The 20,807-nt window shown below is 50.2% G+C and overlaps 1 protein-coding gene across 3 annotated transcripts in view; it reads right to left on the reverse strand.

The window, feature by feature from the left end:
* Tbc1d22a (TBC1 domain family member 22A) overlaps positions 1-20,807 on the reverse strand; it is a 290,213-nt gene that overhangs the window by 203,094 nt on the left and 66,312 nt on the right. For all 3 annotated transcript variants that reach the window (XM_048802987.1, XM_048802986.1, XM_048802988.1), the window contains 2 exons: positions 10,525-10,595; positions 1,699-1,827 (listed from right to left, as the gene is read on the reverse strand). In XM_048802987.1, the coding sequence (XP_048658944.1) occupies positions 1,699-1,827; positions 10,525-10,595 (200 nt within the window). The remainder of the gene's footprint in view (positions 1-1,698; positions 1,828-10,524; positions 10,596-20,807) is intronic.

The following is a 20,807-nucleotide window of genomic DNA, read 5'->3' on the forward strand; positions in this document are numbered from 1 at the left end:
GAGGCACACAGGTGGACTTTTCAGTTTGACCAGTGCCAGGTGGCCGTGACACACACTAGCAGACCTTGGACGTGCCAGGCCACCACTTCCTGCTGCCCTGCTGAAGCAGGAAGGCAGGCCATGGCACCCACAGGCTGCAGCACCAAGAGTCACCCATCATCCGGGCAACAGAGAAGACAGGACAACCTGCCACACCACACAGTGCTGCTCCCTGTCAATTAATGGGGAAAAGTTTGGGGAATTCAAAATAATAAGGGGTCTTTCATTATCTAACACAGTAAATAAGCAACGATGCGTGCGACCAACATTCCCTTCCATGCTCACAACAAACCCGCCTGGTAAGTCCTGCAAGGACAGGCCACTGGCACTCTTTATGATTCTTTTTCTTGAATAAAAATACAATGAAAACATGATCAGAACAATACCAACTTTATCTATTTCCTAAAACCAGGGAAGCTGAAAAATGAACCAGGAATCCCCTGCCCAACACAATCTGTATTCAGTCAGCAACTCAAGAGTCACTGAGTAGAAGCCCAGAGTGGCCAAGAGCGACTAGAATGAGCAGGCAGTGCGGGTGTACAGGAGGGGCTGGTAGTGACTCCCTGCTTGGCCTCCAGGACCTCACTCTTCAGCCATAGCCCCTCCCCGGCCTCCACCATCCTGTTCATGTGGGGATGCTCCCCAAGAATCCACTCAGCCTTAGAACCTTGACTGAGGCCAGGCCTGTCTTCAAATGGTTCTGATGATCCACACCACACTGGTGAGAGACATGGGTATCACTCTTGTGCCAGGAGAGACACAGCCCAGCTCCACCAGCCAGGAGTGGCCTCAGGGAGACCAGGCCTTGACCACAGGCTCAGACAATGGAACCAACTGAGGACTGCCATTCTGAACTTCCACATTTTACAAAAAGAGTAAGAATTATAAAGTCCTCAAACAGCCATTCCGACAGCAAATTCCAGATGTGCTGTGAATTATAAATCAATGTTAAATGTTTTCCCATGATGCATATCATCCAAGAACTGACTGCACAAAAAAATGTAATTATACCCATTTTTTTTATCAAACTAAATAGCAAAATGATAAACTGGCTACACTTTTGGATGTGCACTAAACTGTGCACCCCAGCCCCTGCAATTAATACACCTGATTATTTAATATGGCTGATTAATATCTCTCTCATCTGCCCATATCTCACCCTCCAGTACCACAGACAAGGGCCACTAGGCCTACTGGCGGGGCAGTAGCTCCACCCCTGCCAGTGGGGTCCCTGTCTGGGTGCCACCTGGATCAGGGCCCAGTATGGCCCTTCAGGAGCAGTCTTACCTCTCAGGCAGCAGCCCACCGAGACACAAAACACCCACCATCACCCTAGGGCAGAGCTGGCAGGCACCACTATCTGGATCAAAGACTCTATTTTATGACTCCAATTAAAAACACCCTTTTTAAAAGGGCTGGGGTGTGGCTCAGAAGCAGACCACCTGCCCAGCATGCAAAGGCCCCAGTGGGTTCAATCCCCAGCACCTTTTTACTTTTGTAGCCAGAGCTGGAGCAAGCAACCCTGCCATCAGAGGAAACTGGCCATTACTGTTTTCAAGAGGCATCTGCTTATTAGAAAACAAACCAACATTTCCCCAGACAGAACGGCACCAGATCCAATGCTTCGAGGGATATGGGGAAGAAGAAAGGAGCTCCCACCTGTCTGTACATGTCCTGGTGAGCTTCGTCATTCCTGGAGTCATAATAGTGCTCGACGAAAGCAAAATATTCTTTCTGTTTTCTCTGGAGAGTGGCAGGTCTTCGGTCCACATTGGCAGGAAGGTAACCCTGGGTAAGGAAAAGACAAACGTATACAGAAGGTCGCTATCATTGAGGGTCTCGATTAAGTGTGAGTAAAAAGACTCACATCTCAAATGGCCTTGCGCTCTGAACCTGACGCAAAAGGGAGGGACTGTGTGAAGAGCCACAGGCAGAGAGGAAGGCAATACCCTCCGTCCCTGTGAGCCCCAGCCAGTCCGCTAGCCAGGGCCATGGCCCTGATTCATCCCCAGAGCCAGGGAAGCTCCACACCAGGATGGGCCTGAGCTCTCCTAAAGCAGGGCTGGAGGAGCCATGAGCCCTTCTCCAATGCCTCCGACACCTTGAGGAGCTAGGAGCCTGTGGGGTCTCACGCCCATATCACGCCACACCTGTGCACACACACCCGAGTGGGTGAGGAGCTGGCGCTGCGCAAATTGCACCTACTTTCCAGACTCCTGGGCTCTCAGCAGCTGCAGTCATGATACAAAAATTGGGCTGAACTCAAAATCAGCAAATGCCACGCGGTCCAAGTGGTCACAAGAGCCCTGACTCCAGGGCCAGACTGCTTGGGGTTTGATGTTCTTGGTAGCCTTTTTTCTACATCTTGGATTAACATCATTGACATACAATTTATGAATTTAAAATGTACCACATTTTAAATACAGTTCTGTGACTCCTCCTCCGGGCCCTGAGGGTCCCTCGGAGAGCAGCTGGGCCTGTGCGGGGCCTCCCCGGGACCTGGGCCCTGGCTCCTGCTTTCCTCTGAGGCGGGCCTGATGCAGCAGCCTCTTCCTCTGCTGTGCTGAGCGGTGCTCCACTCAGTGGCTATGCCATGTGCCAGGACAGGTGCCTGCTGACAAGCCTTCAGCCGTTCCCTTCAGGTGCTCCTAGGAGTGAGGTCAGTCCAGGCGTCCTGGACAAGATGACTCACACCACGTTCGTAGATTTCTCATGGCTGAATACCCAGGAGTGGAGGGACTGAGCCATAATGAGATGCATGTTTAGTTTTCTGAGAAGGTGCCAGATCCCTCTCCAAAGAAGCCACACCATTGTAGCTTCTGACCAGCGAAACATGAGAATCCCAAGCGTGCCTCTCGCTGCCGTGCTTGGTGATGATGGGTGCAGTTCTAACTTCACCTTCTTGGCGACCACCCATAGTGAACCACCTTACCAAAGTCCACTGCTGCCCCCCATGTTTGTCTCCCCGCTGACTCTCATGAGTTCTGTACTCGTTCTATACACCAGTCACCCTTCACATACATGTGTTATGAGAACACTGCCCCAGTCTGTGGCTCATCCTGTCAGATCTCAAACAGCAGAAGCTTTAAATTTTCGTGAAGTCCAGTTGACGATGCTTCTCCCGTACAGTCTGTGTTCCCTGTATTCTGTAAGAGGAAGATTTTCCTCTTAATTTTAAACCTTGGCCACCTCCTCTTCTTCATTCACTGTGACCGGGCTACCGCAGTGAAACTGCTCACTCGGAGCTCATCCGCACCAGCACAAAGCATCCTCAGAGCCAATGCCAGGCTGCACCAGCCCCAAGGAAAACACACCAGCCTTCACAGCATGACTTCACAGAGAAACAGCCACAGAGTGCATGCCACTCTGCACAGACAGCTCATGTTACCTGCTGAACATCTCCTGGTGCCTTATTCACACAGTGTGACAATGCTCTAGGAACCACATTTCCCTGTTTACCACCCGCACGTTCGGGTGGGAATCCAGTTCCATCAAGATAGGTCTGGGCTGGAATGAACTACACAGCTTCACCAATCCACTGGCCACAGTGACAGAGAGACTCGGAGGTAGAGAGGTGACCTAACACAGGTATAGTAGCCAATCCCAGGCTATTTACTGCTACTCTGAGTCCAAGTGAATGTGCACAGTCTGGAGCTGTGGCAGCCTCCCTGCGATCACAAGGAAAACCATGAGCTGTGGGTCCACCAAGAAAAGCTGACCTGAAGGACAACAGAACACAGAATTGCCAGGCTTTGATGATAATAAGGCCAGAGCTAGAATCCAGCCACATCTCTTGGATTATGTAAGGTCACATTCCTTTCAGGTTCCTTAGGCCTTTCCCCCAGCATCTTTCCTGTATCATGAACTAGATACTCACACACACTTGTTTTAACAACAGCTGGGTCCACACCACTCAAACTTGTTTCTATTAAAATACAACCGTGCGGTGCTTAACAGAGATACTCCACACAAGGTGTTTTTCAAATATGTATCTCATGGAAAGTGCGTTGTTAGGTGATTTGTCCCAGTGCACACATCACAGCATGTGCCTGCACAAACTGACATGCTTCCATGGCTCCAGGGAACTTGAGTTCACAAAACCACTGTCCTCTACATAGTCCACTGTGGGCCAGAACACTGTTCCCTGACCCAGGAGTATACCACACACAATTACAAAAGCACTCCCCAAACATGCGCAAATCACCACCACTAAGTGCACCTGCGCGATGCCCCCAGGTAAAAGCCAGGCCGCTGCCCTGCCAGCACCCCAGAGCCTCCCACTCGCTGCCTGTCTGCTCCTCACATGGAGAACACTGTTTCTGCCTGGCTGTTTCTTCTCAGTTAGGTCTAAAAGCCTGAGGCAGCTGTGAGAGGAACCAGTGCACATCTTCGCACTACTGTTGCCACCACCCTGGGGACTAAACCCAGTGACGTTAGCGAACGCTGGAGGATTTCCAGTTCTTGCTGGCACAGGCTCATGCCCGTCTTTCACGGCGCAGACCGTGCGCTTTTATTGAGTACGCAGCTGGGAGCAGAACTATGAGGTTTGCACACCTCTGAAGGGTCACACTCCCCTCAGAAATGTGGGATTTCCCACTGTCCCATGTCCCTGCCAGCGCCTGGGGTTGCCCAGCTTTCTCACATGAGCCGCTGTGGCGGTCTGCAGCCATCTCTATTAGCAGGCAGAGTGAACCTGCACTTCCCAGAGGACTGGTGTGGCTGGCCTGTGCAGTGCATGGACAGGTGCAGTCCCCTTCCTGCTGGGCCACCGCTTCTTTTGGCTCTCTAGGCCCTGGTCCCAGTCTGCAGGCGAGCCCTGCAGAAAGCGTCCTCTCCCCCTCCCTGTGTTGTGCCTTTCACCCTGTCCTCAGTGACATCTTCTGATGAAGAAAGTTCCTCGGGCTAACGATGCTCAATTTATTAATCTTTACGATTAGTCCTTTTCATGTCCACTGCAGGAAAATTTCCTTTTACCCAACCAACACTCCTGACTCACAGAGTTCACTTTAAAATCAGGGTGGCTTTTCCACAACAGGGCCGGACACCACAGCCTGCTACTTCTATACATGAGACACTAAAGGGACACTGTGCATGGCAGCTATTCTGCTGCAGTGACAGCGATGCAAGCTGTGGGCGGGCCCCCTGACCCAGGCTGAGACAGCAAGACCACCCTGCTCCAAGACAGTAACCCCACAGCCCGGCCCAGGCCAGGCTCAAATCTCGCTCATTACTTCCAGCAGTCCAGTGTCCACATCAGCAACGCTGTCTCCTGAGAACACTCCTGCAAGCAAACTGGCACTCAAAGGGCTATGGGTGCCCTCAAGGTTCTTGATGCACTGTTCCCACGGAGCCCTGCTGCACGTTGTGGTGATGGCACAGCAGGACAGCCCGGCACCAAGGAAGCTCCCCTAGGCCAGCAGCGCATAGAGGGGAGTGCTCTATACCCTCACCTGGGGAGGCGCAAGCCCTCCCACCTGGCAGCTCTGTGCTGACAGAGGAGGGTCAGCAGCACCACAAAGAGTGCAGTGCGTCACAACAGCGCCAGGACAGCATCTACACCAGCCGCCCAAGTATCACCCACTGGTCCCCACAGTCCTGGGCATGCAGAGCCCCTAGGCAGTGCCCTGACCTGCCCAGCACAGCCCTGCCCCATGGAAGGGCCCCAAATGGTGAGGGTGGGGCATTGGCAGAGCTGGTGGCAGATGCTCCTTTGTAATGTCACAGATGGCAGTCCTGGGCCTCAGCCTTCACCCACAGCCATCTTCCCCTCACGCTATTTCAGGTCTGCAGCCTCTCTCTGAGAGCAATAGTTACCTAAGACCCCTGCTCCCTGCCTGTACCACAAGGCCACAGCTAACTAAGGGGCGCCTGGCCACAAGGCGCGACTCAGTCCTCCTTCAGTCCTTCTCAGGTAGAAGGTCATCCCCACTCCTCTCAGCTTAGGAGGCCACATGAACAGGCCAGAGCCCAGCCCCTGTGCTCAGCTAGGGTCGCCTGTGGGGCAAGTCATAGGCCACCGGGTAGTTATGGGGAGTGGGGTGCAGATGATCCACAGAGGATGTGAGCAAACACTCTGAGAACCACTTCCTGTGCCCCAAATTCTAACTTGACTTTGAAAACACAGATTCTGAAAGGCAAGTGCATTATCATGAGAGCACAGGCAACAAACTCCACATCCTCCTGACAGCCCATTCCTGAAGGAACATACATGAGCAAGTTGAGCCTCTCCATAATTAAGGCAGACTAGAAATTATGCAAATGAAATATATTTGAGTATGCAATGAATTCTAAATGACAGAACTACAGAAAACTTAATTGCTGTATTACCATGCTATAAAAACACTAATCATAAATGTAAAACAATGCATGCACACACTTATATCCTAAATTGTTCCAGAGACACAAAAATCCACTTGTCCCCTCCCACCATGTCCATGTGCAAACCTGCCTCAACATACCGAAAGGAGGTAAGATTACATGGAGCTGCACTTGTCATTTATAACTATCACACTCAATAGCATAAATGTTAAATGCTTAATTACTTTTCTGTTAAATGTTTCTGAAACATTTAAAAAAAAGAAAAAATATGATTCTCTACAGCACTAGTGTGTGAAAAGGTGCTACACTGCTTGCATGGGATTCAAACACTAAACAGCATGACTGAAGCTTTGGAGATTCAGTGGCATGCTCCAGACAGAGCACACCTGTGACTTCCTTAAAAATACAGAAGCCATGCATTCTCTGCTGAAGCCACATTTCCATTGATTCAATAAAACTGTGCTCCTCCATGAATACCAGGATGGTGCTAATGACCAAGGCAGACATGATGAGCAAAGGTCATTCGTATGTCAGGCCTCGAAGGAGGTCATAGTCCAATACAGCTTTGGTCCCCTACCTTTCTGAAGTGGACATATGTAACTTCTTCATGATTCTTCTTGACTCCATGTGCCCCTTCAGCTCTAAGTCCTGGCAGGACTGAGTGCTTGGGGTTGACCGCTGCCACCTGGGCATGCAGAGCCTCTGGCCAGTGCCCTGGCCCTCCCAGCACAGCCCTGTCCCATGGAAGGGCCCCATGGAAGAGCAGGACTGAGTGCTTGGGATTGACCGATGCCACCCCACCCACTCACTGGCCATCCAGACAACCTGCGCAGGGCTCCCAGCCAGTCTCACTCACCTACCCCTGCTCCCCCAAACACCCCTGCACCGCCCAGCCTGGCCCTCAGCCAGGCATCACAGACCTAGTGTATGCTGTCCTCAGTGGGGCCACGTGGCTGACAGAGCCCAGCTCTCAGCCAGCTCATGCGCTCTGGTCCTGTCTTCCTCGGTGGAGTCTGGGTGCCTGGAACAGTGGTCTCTAACCCTGGACACGTGAGCAGCCCTGGGAGCCTAGGTATCAGTGTTTCCTGTGCTCCTAGGTAATACTGACATGCAAACAGAATGGAAGAACCACAGGTCAAGAACCTACCAAGTTCTCCCAGACCTGACGCTTGCCCACTCTGGGGCAGGTGCACTGCAGACACCTAGCTCACAGCACGCAGGAGTTGGTGCACACCTGACACCTGGACCTAACCCAGATTCCACTGTTTCATAACCCAGATGACAGGGTCTATGACAGCTCCCAGGGAAACAGGAAGCTAGGCTGAATCCTTGGGATTCAGGGAATGACCAAGAGACAGATTGCCTGGGAAAGACCCATTCTCTAGACTTCTACAGATTCGATTTGTTTGCTAGGTTCTCCCCCCAGAACTCTCCAAAATATCCTTGTGATCCCAGATCTGCAAGAGCCCTTTCAGGCAGATATGTGAGAGCCGCTTGCTAAATCAGGAGTAACTAACATCGTTCACAGGCCCCAAATGGTGCTTAGTCTGACTGTGCCTATGGGAAGGTCAGAGGAGGTTCCTGATCAACACTGCAACAGTTCTGATCCCCTCCACCTGCCCACTGCCACAGCTGACAAGCACCCCTCAGCCATAGGGTGGGCTCCCTTCCAGGGCACCTGAATCCAGGCAGCACACTGCACCTGGGACTCATTCTCAGCAGAGGCACAACCAACACACTGGGCCTCTTGTTCCATTCTGTAAGACCACAACTGAGGCCTTCAGCTACTCGACTCCCTTCTCAGCCCTCCTCAGTGGACCTGTCCGAACTCTAACCCCTCCCAAGACCCAGTAGGGAGCAGCCTCCCCTTGCCCCCAACACAGCTCCCCGCTGCCACACACTAGTCCAGACTGCGTGGTGAGGGCATCACCTGCTCAGGGCCCAGGGGACTGTATTCTGTTTCTGTGGGAGCCCATGTGTGTCTAGTCTGGCATGCATTGAGCACTCAATAAAGGAATAAAGGAGCAGATGCAGGTCGAGCAGTGTGCTACGGACACAGAAATAGGTCCTGCAGGAAGGGACACCCTTCTGTGCAGGAAGACTTTGGGCCAGCCTGAGGAACAAAATGGTGGCACTCCTGCTCTGCTCTACAGGCCCCAGGGCAGCCAGGACTTGATCTTTTTCCCTCCTGATGTTCCCCAGCACCCAACCCAGTTCCCGGACATCCAGACCTCAGCAAATCTCCATCAAACGACTGGATGAATCAATGAAAGGACATTCCAAGGCTTCACCTTCCAGAAACAGCCTCATTACTCCGGGCTCAAATCCTTCAGGATGAAGCCCAGGCAACCTTCAGGATTTGGGGGACAATGATGCACTTCGCCTCCTCCAAGTTCCACTATCCTGGATCCCATCACCTTGCCTCCTGCTGGTACCTGAACTGGGCAGCTTGCCTCAGCCTTCGCTGTCCACCTAACCACACCCCTAAGTCTCATGAGCTCCCTGTCTCCCTCACCCAAGCCACACTGGCATACCTCTGAGATGCCACATAGGCACCCTACTGTCCCAGAAGCCTTGCCTGCATTCTTGAGAGCCTGTGCTCCTCTAGAACCATGCCCCTTCCCAACCTGACACCTACCTTGTTCTCAGCTGTCACTTCAGGCCCAAAAGAGGCCTGAGAACTATCCTGTCCATCTCTGTCCCTTCTGCCAATGAGTCTTCCCTCCCTGCACATTTCTGCAAATCTGCAGTGGCCTCAGAGCTTGCGCTGTGATGTCTCCTTGCCCAGGAGGCTGGCCCTACGCACTCACACTGACCCACCACCGGATCCCCTGCTCTTGACAGTCACTTGAGTCCTACACATCCAACAACCCGTCACCCCAGGCTGCACTGGATCTGCCCCACCACGAGGGTGCACCCCGACTTTCTCCTAGTGGAAGCTGTGTCCGAATCAGTGACAGTTAAGTAGCTGTGCCTACGAAAACCTAGGTTTTCTTTGGTCTACACTGCCCAGATTTCCGTGGACAGACCCCCACATCTACTGCCCTCCCACACCCACTGACAGGGTGCGACCACCGACATCTGCTGCTGCTGCTCCTCTGCCGACTGATGCCCAGTGCACAGCTCAAAGTATCAGGGAATCAAACCACAACCCGCACAGAGCTAAAGGACAATGCAGTATACAACAACTCCCATGGCACCCCCCAGGGAGCATGTCCTTGATAAACACTAAGTGGCAATAAGGATATTCAAGGTGGTTTCATAAGAACTTGCCACAAACTAATCTGAAGAGCTGATAACCTCTCGTGGAAGGTATTTGGAAAACTGGATATACACCTTCAAATAAAAAAGACAAAACAAAAATATAAGCAATCACAGCAGGTCTAATTTTAACTGCAAGAGAATATTTAATCAATAAATATTCACTGTTCAGAGCTGCATCTGCATTTAGGATTATGAGGTACTAAGCTGCAAATTTATTAAGACTCATTAGTAAGAAAGAGTCTTTTAAACACTGAAAGTCAGACCCAATTTAGAGCAGACACTTAGAGTTCCCATTGACTTATCTCCAAAAACAATAAACAAGGAAAACAGAAGGAAGCTGACTGCAAACTGCTCTGAAGCTCTGGGCAGGGCCCCACACACACAGACTTGCTGCCTTGAGCCGGAGAAGGACGAGCAGTCCGACTGTTGCAGAAGGGCCTCAGCTCGGGCACCATGGAGCCAGCTGAGGGTGGGACACCAGTCTTCACTCCAGAACATGAACTCCTCCTAACATCGGCTTGGGGGGCGGGGCTAATAGCATTACTAACACTTAAAAGGAAACACTCGGGGAAACCCACTGCTGTTTAGAGTTCTCAGAGCTGAATCATCTGCACCACAGATGATCCGCCACATCGCATGATGGAGCAGATGATGATGAATTTTTACAAAATGAAAATCAGAGAAAGACATACTGCCATTCCCTCCTCGCATCCTGCCAGCCTGGTCAACTCAACCTTCAGATTGGGCAAGGACTGGACAATACCACCTAGCAGAGCAAAGCCCTATGCCATGTACAGCTGCAGCAGGCCTGTGGTGGACACGTGAGGGCCATGCTTCGGCCAGCTGGGCAGCGTGCCTCGGGAGGAGACGAAGTGGCTGAGCAGGCGGGCAGCAGAGACTTACTGAGAGAAGCTTCCACGTAATTGGACGAACTGGCTTAGGGATTCCGGACCAGCTCAGCTTCCGTAATTCCTCTGTTGACAAAAAAAAAAAAAGGAACAAGGAAAAACAGGGTTTACAAAGGGTCAAGACCTCCCCGTGCTTAACTATCCCACCTGTGTGCACAGGGCAGGGAGCCCGGAACCGGAGCAGGAGCAGCCCTGGGAGGGAGGAGCTCAGGGCACTGCTGTTCTCGACATGCCAGAGCAAGGGTGTCACCACTGTTCTTGGTCACACACACACGCCACTTTTATGCACTCATGTCCTGAAGAGGATGTGTTTGCAAGTCACACCTGAGCATCCCTGGAGCTGCCCTGGACAGGACAGGCCCGTCCTCCCACTGTACGGTCATTGAAGACCTGCACACCAGCCTCCTACCTCTCCTCGCCCCCTTCCCCGGCCCCACCTCACCCCAAGCTGATCCCCTTAGAGGACTCCCTGTCTCCTCTCCCTGCCCTGTAGCACCCCACCTCTCACTTTTAGGCACCTGCACACAGTGGCTTTCTTAGTATGGTTTTGACAGAATTTGCTTCTTGGAGATAAGCTTGTTTTCGCATAGCATTAAAAAGGCATAGCCATACTGTACACAGCCAGGACAGACTGACCCTCACCAGAGACGCTTCTACAACACTCACAGATGAGGAGAGTCAGGAGCAGGAGTGGGGCCAGAGTCAGGCCAGAAACAGGGGCCTCAGCCAGGACAGAGCACTCAGGGCCACAGGTGAGGGCAACAGACATGCCAGTTCTGCATCCACATGATGCCCCTTTCACATGCCCTGAACAGCCAGAGCAGGGGGTCAATGTGCAGGAGATTCACACCTGTCCAACTCCACAGAGTCCAACACAATTACTTCCTCCATTTAAGTTAGCAATATTCCATTAAGGTCTTCTCCTAACAGCTCAGAGCTAGGGATTAACACTAGCAATAAAAGAATCGATTACAGAAGATTTGGGCAATATAATCAACAAAATACAACGTCCTGGCATCTCATCTTTTCCCAATTACTAAAGTCTAAGTAAAGTAGGTACCAAATAATTGGGTGGCAGTTCCAGCAATGACGTGCATTCACAGCAATCTCAGAAAATACCAAATCTTCCCCTATTTACTAAGGACACTATGAAAAATAGGAGCCTAATATCTGAACACCAATAACACAGTGTTTACCAATCATGTTCCCAGTGCCTCTCCCTTTGCACAGCCCTGGTTGTCTGATTGTGGATTATGAAGAAAGCACAGAGAACTCATTTATTAATGTTCTCTGAATCTGTCGCCTCATTAGAAGCAACTCTCAAGAAGTCAAAATCTTGAATATACAGCATGAAACGAAGTTCTAACTTGGTTGAAGCTTTAATGTTTAAAGAGAGGTGTCACATATATTATCTTATTCAATCCTAGAGCAGCCTGAGTTACCTAGCGCTGTGCACCACTGTAGTAGCCTCAGAGAGGTTAAGTGACTTGACCAAGGGCACACAGGAACTAAGTCACCTTCAATACCAGGATCTTTCCACTGCTTTAACTCCCATTCTTAAAAAGACTTTGTAACACAGACAAACCTCACTTGTGAATACGGATAAAAAGATCAAAATAAAAATCTTAGCAGATCAAAACACAGCAGGCTGTCCAAAGAATAATACACATAGGCAGGATTTACTCTAAGAATGAAGGTGGTTCAACATAAGAAGTCCTGCTGCTTCACCTGGGAGCTGAAGCTGCCTGATGGGGAAAGTCGTCATTTCTAACTGGATACCCGTGACTTCCAGCCAGGGGCCACTCACCACCTTCCTAGAAGAACACCAGCTGTGCAGTGACCACTACTCCCCCCACCCAGGACAAGCTGAGCCCACCCAACCCTGCTCCAAAGGTGCCCCTGATTAGCACCTGCTGTGGCGCCAAGCCACCCTCAGCAGGGGCGGATTCCACGATGGCCTGGCACCCCATCCAAGCCCTGGGCAGAAGGTATTTTCACCAGGGGCTTCCAAGGAAGCTTCCCTGGCCCTTGGCAAGTCTCTGGAAGCAACCCCTCTGCCTTCCTCTGAAAGCTGCTGGGCTCAGACTAAGGCCCAGGACTGCTGCCACAGCTAGGACCTGATCAGCCTGAGGACAAGGCCAACGAAGAGAAGGAGGCAGAGCCTCGAGAAGCCAAGATGTAGAAGTCTGAGTTCAGTAGGTGCCAGACACAAGGAATTTCCCAAGTTGACAGCTTTCCTCTGTGGGCAGCAGGAGAAATGCAAGTGTCATGGGCATGAGCTTGACAGAACCACACAGGCCCTTGTGAAAAAACAGGAGTTAGGGCAGCTGGCACCGACACCCATGAGAGACACAGCTCTGAGTCAAGCAAAGGTTTTTGACACAGAATATCTGCCAGACTGCCCTCTGCAAGGTGCAGCAGCCTAGGACCTAACAACACCAGGCCTCACGCAGAGTCACACACGGGGACATCGCCAGGCTCAGGGAGATGGAGCATTTGCAGCACACAGGCCCTGGGCCAGAGGAGCACCAGGTGACACCAAACTCGGCCCGCAGCCTGGGAGGCCTTATGCTGGGCAGCCTGTGCTCAGAGCTCACCTTCTTCCCCAGGACGGAGCAAGTGTGAGCTCAGAACCACACGACTGCCAGAAGAACGGGCAGAGGAGGTGGTACGTGGGCCATTGCACATGGTCAGGAAGGTCAGGAGGTCTCTCTGCAGAAACGGCAACTAGACAAGACCTGCAGTCCACAGCGGTCTCCTTGAGAAGCCCAATGTAGACGGCAGCAGTACAAGAAAGACGGAGGCCAAGACATTCAGGGCAAAAAGCAAGACAACTCACAGGAGGCCGGACAGGCAGGCGGCTCGAAGGCTAGAAACCAGAACGTAACCAACGGTCTGTGCCAAGCCAGTTCACACTCCAATGGGACTCGCTGCACGTGTTCTGAAACTTGACAAGTGTATCCCAAGTTCACCAAGCAGAATAGGGACATGAAAACATCCAATAAAGTTCCCAAAAAGAGGAAAGAGAGCAGCCTTGAGTAGCAGATAAAGGACTCTGTGGCAGAGCTACAGCAACTATAACTACAGGACTCTGGGAGAAGCCAAGGAAGCTGCATGAACGTTCAAAACCATACCTACACATGCAGGAGCACCGGATGCCATTCAAAGGGTACCTCGAGTCAGGGGGCACCGACCAATGGTCTTCCGCCAAGATGGATTTGTTTTCAGAAACGATACTGGGTCACTAATCCTACCAAACAAAAACTGATTTCTAAATGATTACTGTATTCCACTGCATAATTGCTGCATATTTGATGCTAAATATTTTTGCAAAAGAGGTGGGGTGCAACCATTATGTGAAGCATATTTTTTTTAAAGTGCCAGTATTACTTAAAAATCACGAAATACTAACCTGTCTTTTGAGCAAGGCTAGGATGCGTGCAATACCTGTGACTACACATTAATGAATGGCAATGATGATGTGGGGCAACAGGGTAAAACCCTAAATAGGCCCATGTGGAGGGGCACGTCTGTGTAAAGGAAGATAACAATACTAGAAGAAAATGTGAGTGATCTTGCCACCCCCAGGCAGGAAACGCACTCCTAGGCAAGACACAAATCTCACAATCTATGAAGAGATTCTCAAACTAAGGATATAAAAGTTCAAAAGTGACTGTACAGCAAGACACTACAGTGTTAAAACAACAAATGACAAGTTTGAAACATTCAAGCAGCGTATAAAAAGTCAAAAAGCACTAACATACAAAGAGCACATGTTAAGTAAAAAAAAAAAAGCCCCTACAAAAAGGAAAGGAAATGGAAATGACGAAAGAGCATAACAAGAAAAAGACACTGTCCTTGATGGTGACCAAAGAACCACAAATTCAAACAAGAAATCTGTCAGACATAAATTGGTAAGACTGTAAGTGACAACACCCATCACCGACAGCACCCTGGGTCAACAGCCACTCTTTTACAGGCAGTGTCTACACTGGTAGGCCAGTTGTGTTGGTCAACTCTTGAAGGTCTATAATCTTTGAGCAGCACCTTTACTCCAAGACGCCTACTCTACAGGGACATTTCCTAGAGTATGCAAGGACTATACCCAAGGATGTCACTTGAGCACTGTCATGCTGACAGCATTAGAAGCAGCATTAGCAGGGATGCGACTGAAATCCTATAATATCCAAAGCCTGGAATACAGTATTGCCATAGAAAAGAAAGGTATTTTTCGCATGGGTATAGAATAAATGCATCTAATTACAAAGTAAAAGGAGAATAATTGAGAAAAGTGAGCAGAAGCACTGAGAGTTTCTGCAGCACCACTCGCCTCAGAGAGGATCAAGGAAGGGAGTCAAGGCCAGGAAGACTCCCCTGCACCGGGCGCTCTCCCCTATCGCTACAAAACTATGAACTTCCCGCAGCAGGGAAGTTCAGGGAAGTTCTACCCCTCTTCACCAGGTTCTCAGTCTCCAGCGTTCTGGGCCCAGGCTCAATCCTAGCTGATCTAAGGCACTGATGGTTCCTGCCCTCCCCCCTCTCCCCTCTCCCATGGAACTGACCCCTGCCACCTGCAGGGCTGTGTCCTGAGCACGGGCTCATCTCCTGAGGCACAGCAGGAGCTCCTGGAGATCAGAGTCCACGCTTCTGCTGCCCTCCACCCTGACATGCTCCCTTGTGACTGCTCCATAGTAGGAGCCAGGAGAGAAAGCCCAATGGTCTCCTGCCTGTGGGAGGCAGGTGGGCTGTGGCTGGCTGGGGGAGCTGTTGATATGTTAAACTGAAGTATAATCTGCATACAATAGAAATACTAAAGTCACCCTGTCGACTGGAATATTCCTAACTGCCTTTCTAGTGACCCCTGCTCCCACCCTGAGCTAACCACTTTCTGGCCCCCGTTGACACAAGTCAGCTTGCCTGCTCTCCTGACTCATGCAGGGTAAGTCCTACTCACTGCTCAAAATGTGTCTGCCAAAGCCACACGTGTTGCAGGTTATCAGTGGTTCATTCTTTGAAGCAGACTCGGCACTCTACCCTACACACGTACCACAGTATGGCCACACATTCGCCTATTCCTAACATCTGAGTTAGCTACAGGTTTTCAGCCTGAAGATGATGCTGTGAACATTCCGGCTGATGGGACCACTTTCGTTTCTCTCAGGCAAACATGAGGGGTATAGCTGCTGGGCCACGAGGCAGATGTATGTTCTTTCATCTTTGTACCTTTTAGAAAGAGGAGAGGAGGCCACAGGAAGGTTCTCCAGAGTGGCTATACCACTTCACGCTACCCACCAGCAATGTCCCCAAGTTTCAGTTACTCCATAACTCGGTCAAAACAGCACCGTCCATCTGTTTCCTTGCAGCCATTTTAGTCAGTGTTAATGGTATCACACTGTGGCTTGAACAGGCAATTCTGTGATGACTACCAATCACTGAACAGATTCTCCTGCACGCTTTTTGGCAACTTCTATAACTTTTTGTGTAGTGCGGGTTGAGATCTTTTATCTGCCCCTTCCTGTGCTATTCGGTTTTATTGTGGTGACGGATTCTTCTCTTGACGTGATCATGCTCTCCTGTTCTGCAGCTGAATGCCAGATGTGCCAGGTACCACCTTTATCACCTCTACCATAACAAGACGGGCCTGTGACTGCTTCTCCCTTGCCAGCCAACCTGCTCTCACCTTGCAGGACAGTGCTGGAGGCACTGGAGGGGAGGGCGGAGTGGGGGGGGGGGGTCCCGGCTCCCACGTGTGCTCTCCAGCACTCAGTTTCTGCAGCTCTGGAAACTGTCCCCAGAGGACATTATGGTGGCTTCCCCAGCTCATGGACAGCCTCGCTGCTGAGCAGATCAGCACTCAGGCAAGGATCGAGGGCACCCTCTGTGCGCGCCCGGGCTCTTCCTACGTTTGATTCCCTCCTGCACAGGACCCTGCTCCAGGCGGCTCAGCCTCCCAAACTCCCCTTCCCAGTTCCTCAACTCAGGAAGGTGCCAGGTTCACTCAGGTTCCCCTTCATGCACAGCAGCCTGGGTGACCACAAAGTTCACTGAGTTCACTGCCCTTGTCTCAGATCAGTCTGCACTGCCTACTGGCCAATGTCTGAGAATATTTATTTCAGGTGTTTGGTCCAGTTTTCTGCCTATAACAAGAAAGCTACTCTTTAGCCAGTAGATCATCCATGGGGTGAAATGAAAATCAATTATGTGACATTTCTAAAGAACTCTTTGTTCACAGTTGCTGGCCCCTGGCTCCCTTCCCTCATAATGTCTCACAAGATTTTGCTAACAGGGTTGTAGAACCTTAAAATATGAGTGAAGCAGCACTGACTCCTCCCCCTACCTCCAAGAGTTGTTCTTCTTCTTTTTTTTAATATTTATTTTTTAGTGGTAGTTGGACACAATATCTTTGCTTTATTTATTTATTTTTATGTGGTGCTGAGGATCGAACTCGGGCCCACACCTGTGCTAGGCAAGTGCTCTACCACTGACCACAACCCAGCCCTCTCCAAGAGTTCTTGGAGGTCTGGCACTGCTCCTTCTTTAAAGGAAATTTTACTATGTGCACATATGAGTACGTACCAACAGGTTAGCCCAGTACTATGTACAATTACAATGCATCAATTTAAAGAGTCTGCTAAAGTTCACTAGCACAGAAAGCCATCTGGCCCCAATATTTTCATGTGTGACAGCTTTTTTTATTGCAAATTAATATTTTAAACCAACAAGGGACACCATAGCTTTCTGTTTCCTTGAATTGGTTTTATTAGGCTGCATCTTTCAAGGAATATTCTGGCATGTATAGGCACACACTTGCACATATGCCCCTTGCTATCTGTCTACTATCTGCAAGCTCTGTAGTGACAGCCCCTCTCCCAAGACACTTTCCTCTGCTTTTCATAAAACTAGCGTTAAGCTTTCAAGACTCCTGTCTTGCTCAGTCACGCTCTAGTTTGTTTCGCCCTCACGAGAGGGCTGTCCTCCTACTGTGCTCTGGAGCCTGCATGTGTGTGAGGCTGACATGCGAGGCCAACCTCTGCTGCCCAGCTGCACCCCAGAACCTGGCTCAAGCTCTCTTGCTAGTTTCTTAAGGTAGGGCTTCCCTCACTGCTTTGACACCTTTTCACTTTCTAATACAGGCATTTAAAGCTCTGAATTTTCCCCCAAGTACTATTTTACCTGTATCACACAATTTTGATACGAACTGTCATTACCACTGAGTTCAAAATATTTTCTGATTTTGCTTATGATTTTTCTGATCCATAAGTCACTGAGAAGTACACACATACATTTCTAAATATTTGAGGATTTCTGGACATCTTATGCTACTGAGTTCTTAAAGCATTCCATCAGATGAACTTTGGGCTTTTTCAACACTGTGGTCTCTGCTGTGACTTCTCTGGGCCTAGCACATGGTCCACGTGGTGCCTGTGTCGTGTATCCTGAGAGGAACGAACATTTTCAGTTGGTGGAGACAGCAATCTATAAAGCAGTCAGATCCAGACAGTTGATAGCGCTAATCAAATCTTCATATCTTTACAATCTATGATATCAATTGCTCCGCGAGGGGTGTTAAAATCTCAGTGATCATGAACTTGTCCTTTTCTCTCTGTCTGTGAATGTTTACTCTGTGTGTAATAAAGCACATCTGGATACACATTTGGGGCTTGTCTACCCATTTAATAAATCGACCCTCTTATGAAGCATCCCTCTTGGTCTCCGTACAGCTCTCTGTCTTGCGGTCTACACTTTCTGATGAATTATGGGCAAGCTAGTTTCCTTGCATTAGGTTCACATGGCCTAAGGCCTTCTCTCCTTTTATTTCAACCCCAATTCTTAGTGTCTAAAGCTCTGTCTGGCTTTCACTGTGGTTTGAGTTTTCCTGTGGCCTCCAGAAAGTCACGTGCTGGGACTCAATTCTAACGCAGCAGGTGGAGGTGGGCCTGGGGTGGTGTGCAGACCACCAGGCTCCACTCTCTGAGAGGATGGGAGCCCCTGGAAAGGCCCTCTACTGCCCAGGCTTCCTTCTCCTGTCCTCTGCCATGGGAGGGCACAGCGTGTCTCCTCTTGCCCTTCCACCTCCCATGTGCCCTGCGAGGACACAGTGGGAACCTTCACTACAAGCTGGCACCCAGACCCTGCACTTCCCAGCCTGCACAGCTGCCCTCTCCTTCATGATCACCGTGTCTGAGCTCTTCTGTGATAACAGTACCAGCCTTCCTGTCAGCTTGCTGCCCCTGCATCCGGAGTCAGCCAATAATATCACTACAGCTCTAAGAGAACTAACGAAAGAAAGTTAAATATGCAGAAAATGAATGAGAAATACATTTTCTTTTTACTCTCTACAACAGATTTGCTGTCTGAAAAATAAACTTTGAAGTATTTTTATGAAAAAACACCAAAACCACAATTCCATGCTGGCCTGCATCAACCGGGAAGGCTTTACTTCTCAACAGGACCCTCACACTTGGGTCATCACCAGAAAGGACACTCTTCCAGAAGCAGCAGAGTGGCAGCACAGTTCAAAGGTCCTGGTCACAGTCCAGCCTGGCCAAAGCCCCTGCAGGCAATGCTCAGCCCCTCCACTCTCTGAGCTTCAACTACCAGAGGCACGGAATTGTCTCAAGGAATAGCATTTGTGAAATGTGCCATGCTCTACACAAATGAAGGGCACGGTCTGTTATGCTAACAGAGGTGGTTACTCAGCACACTCTGAGTCCAGACCAGAGAGCAACTAGGACTCATTTGTTCTAATTGGATGTAAACAACCAGATCTAAGACTGAACCAGGAATCTGTCACAAAATGGTGTACACAAAGAACTCACAATTACAAGCACCTTTTTTCTGGAAAGCCAAAAATAACTGAAAAATCAACACACAATTTAAGCTGTTTCTTTACTACCACTCGTCCTTTCTTAAGTGGTTTTGATTCTGACTTTTGGAACTCATGCAGCAGTGGCTGGGAGACACGAGGAGCACAGGCAAACAGTCCAAGAGAGCAGGGGAGTGCGGCTTCCTTGGGCACAGAGCTGGGCACCCAGCACAAGACCATGTTTCCCTCCCAGAGCCACGCAGGATGGCCTGGAATGCAGCCCTGCCCACCAGCAGCTGCATCCACACATGGGCCTTCCAGTCACACACACTGACCACTGGTCAGCCCATATTCCCCGCATTAAGTAGGACTACTGGCCAATGTGCACCAGAGTCACAAAAATAAAGAAGTCCCAGGAAAGATGTGGACTCTCCTATGAAGCAGGGTCATCAGGAAAGGTACCCACGGGCTGCTACTGAGGGTCCACTCCCCACCCAAACCCGTCAGCAGGACAGTAAAGGAAATGGGTTACCAATGAGGACAGGGGCATAAGGCAGGAGATGCCCAGAAAAGCACAAAAGATGGAAAGCAGAGAAGGCAGAGCCTCCCTGCCTGCCAGGGGCTGGCAAAAGACCCTGGGAAAGGGCTATATGGAGGTCCATGGCAGAGCGGCACTCCCAGGCAGCAGGGCATGCCCCCACATACGGCATCACCCACCTCACTGGCAGACTGCCTGGGTTAACCACTGCGGCAGAACAAGTTACACAGAACAAGTGCTGGTGGCTCATTCCCCCACTAGAGATACCATCACAACAGCACAATGAATCCCAACTTCACCAAAAACATGCCATGGTAATACTGAGCAGGTGCACAAAAGAAGAGGACAGCGTACCCTTCTTCCAAAGTAGAAAGTCAATAAATAGGTGAAACTATGACGATCTGCTCTGGGGGTGCAGCATTTACAAACACAAAAGGAAGACCATCTGCAGATGGGCTCCAGGAGAGGGATCATGACCTAGTACTTCCTCAGCCAACCTCATACTACTACCTCATTCTGCAAACCAGTGCAAGGACTACTTAAGATCAAAGTTAAAATGTGACCCAAAATAATCAAGTACGGTACATGGCAAGGGGCCAAGGGCACAGTGTGCAGGACACAACACACAGAAACATGAGCTACTTCTCCTGCTTCTGGGCCAGCTCCGCAAGATGTGGATTTCAGTAAGAAAAAAAAAAATAGCAGTACCAACAATAAAAAATTAAAAAAAAAAAAATAGCAGTATTTGGATAGAGGTCTGCCATATTTGCTGAGCACTGACCCATCTACCTACGAGGCTCAAAGCAACCACAAATGACAGGGACACAATGGGACCCACACCAGGCAGCCCCTGCACTGCTAGTCACTCAAACTTGGTGTACAAGGAAGGCAAGCCTTCTGCAGGCCTGGCCCTGTCCTCGAGCTGCGGAAGATT

The sequence above is a fragment of the Marmota marmota genome, unplaced genomic scaffold (genome assembly GCF_001458135.2).
Source record: "Marmota marmota marmota unplaced genomic scaffold, marMar, whole genome shotgun sequence".
Lineage (NCBI taxonomy): Eukaryota > Metazoa > Chordata > Mammalia > Rodentia > Sciuridae > Marmota > Marmota marmota.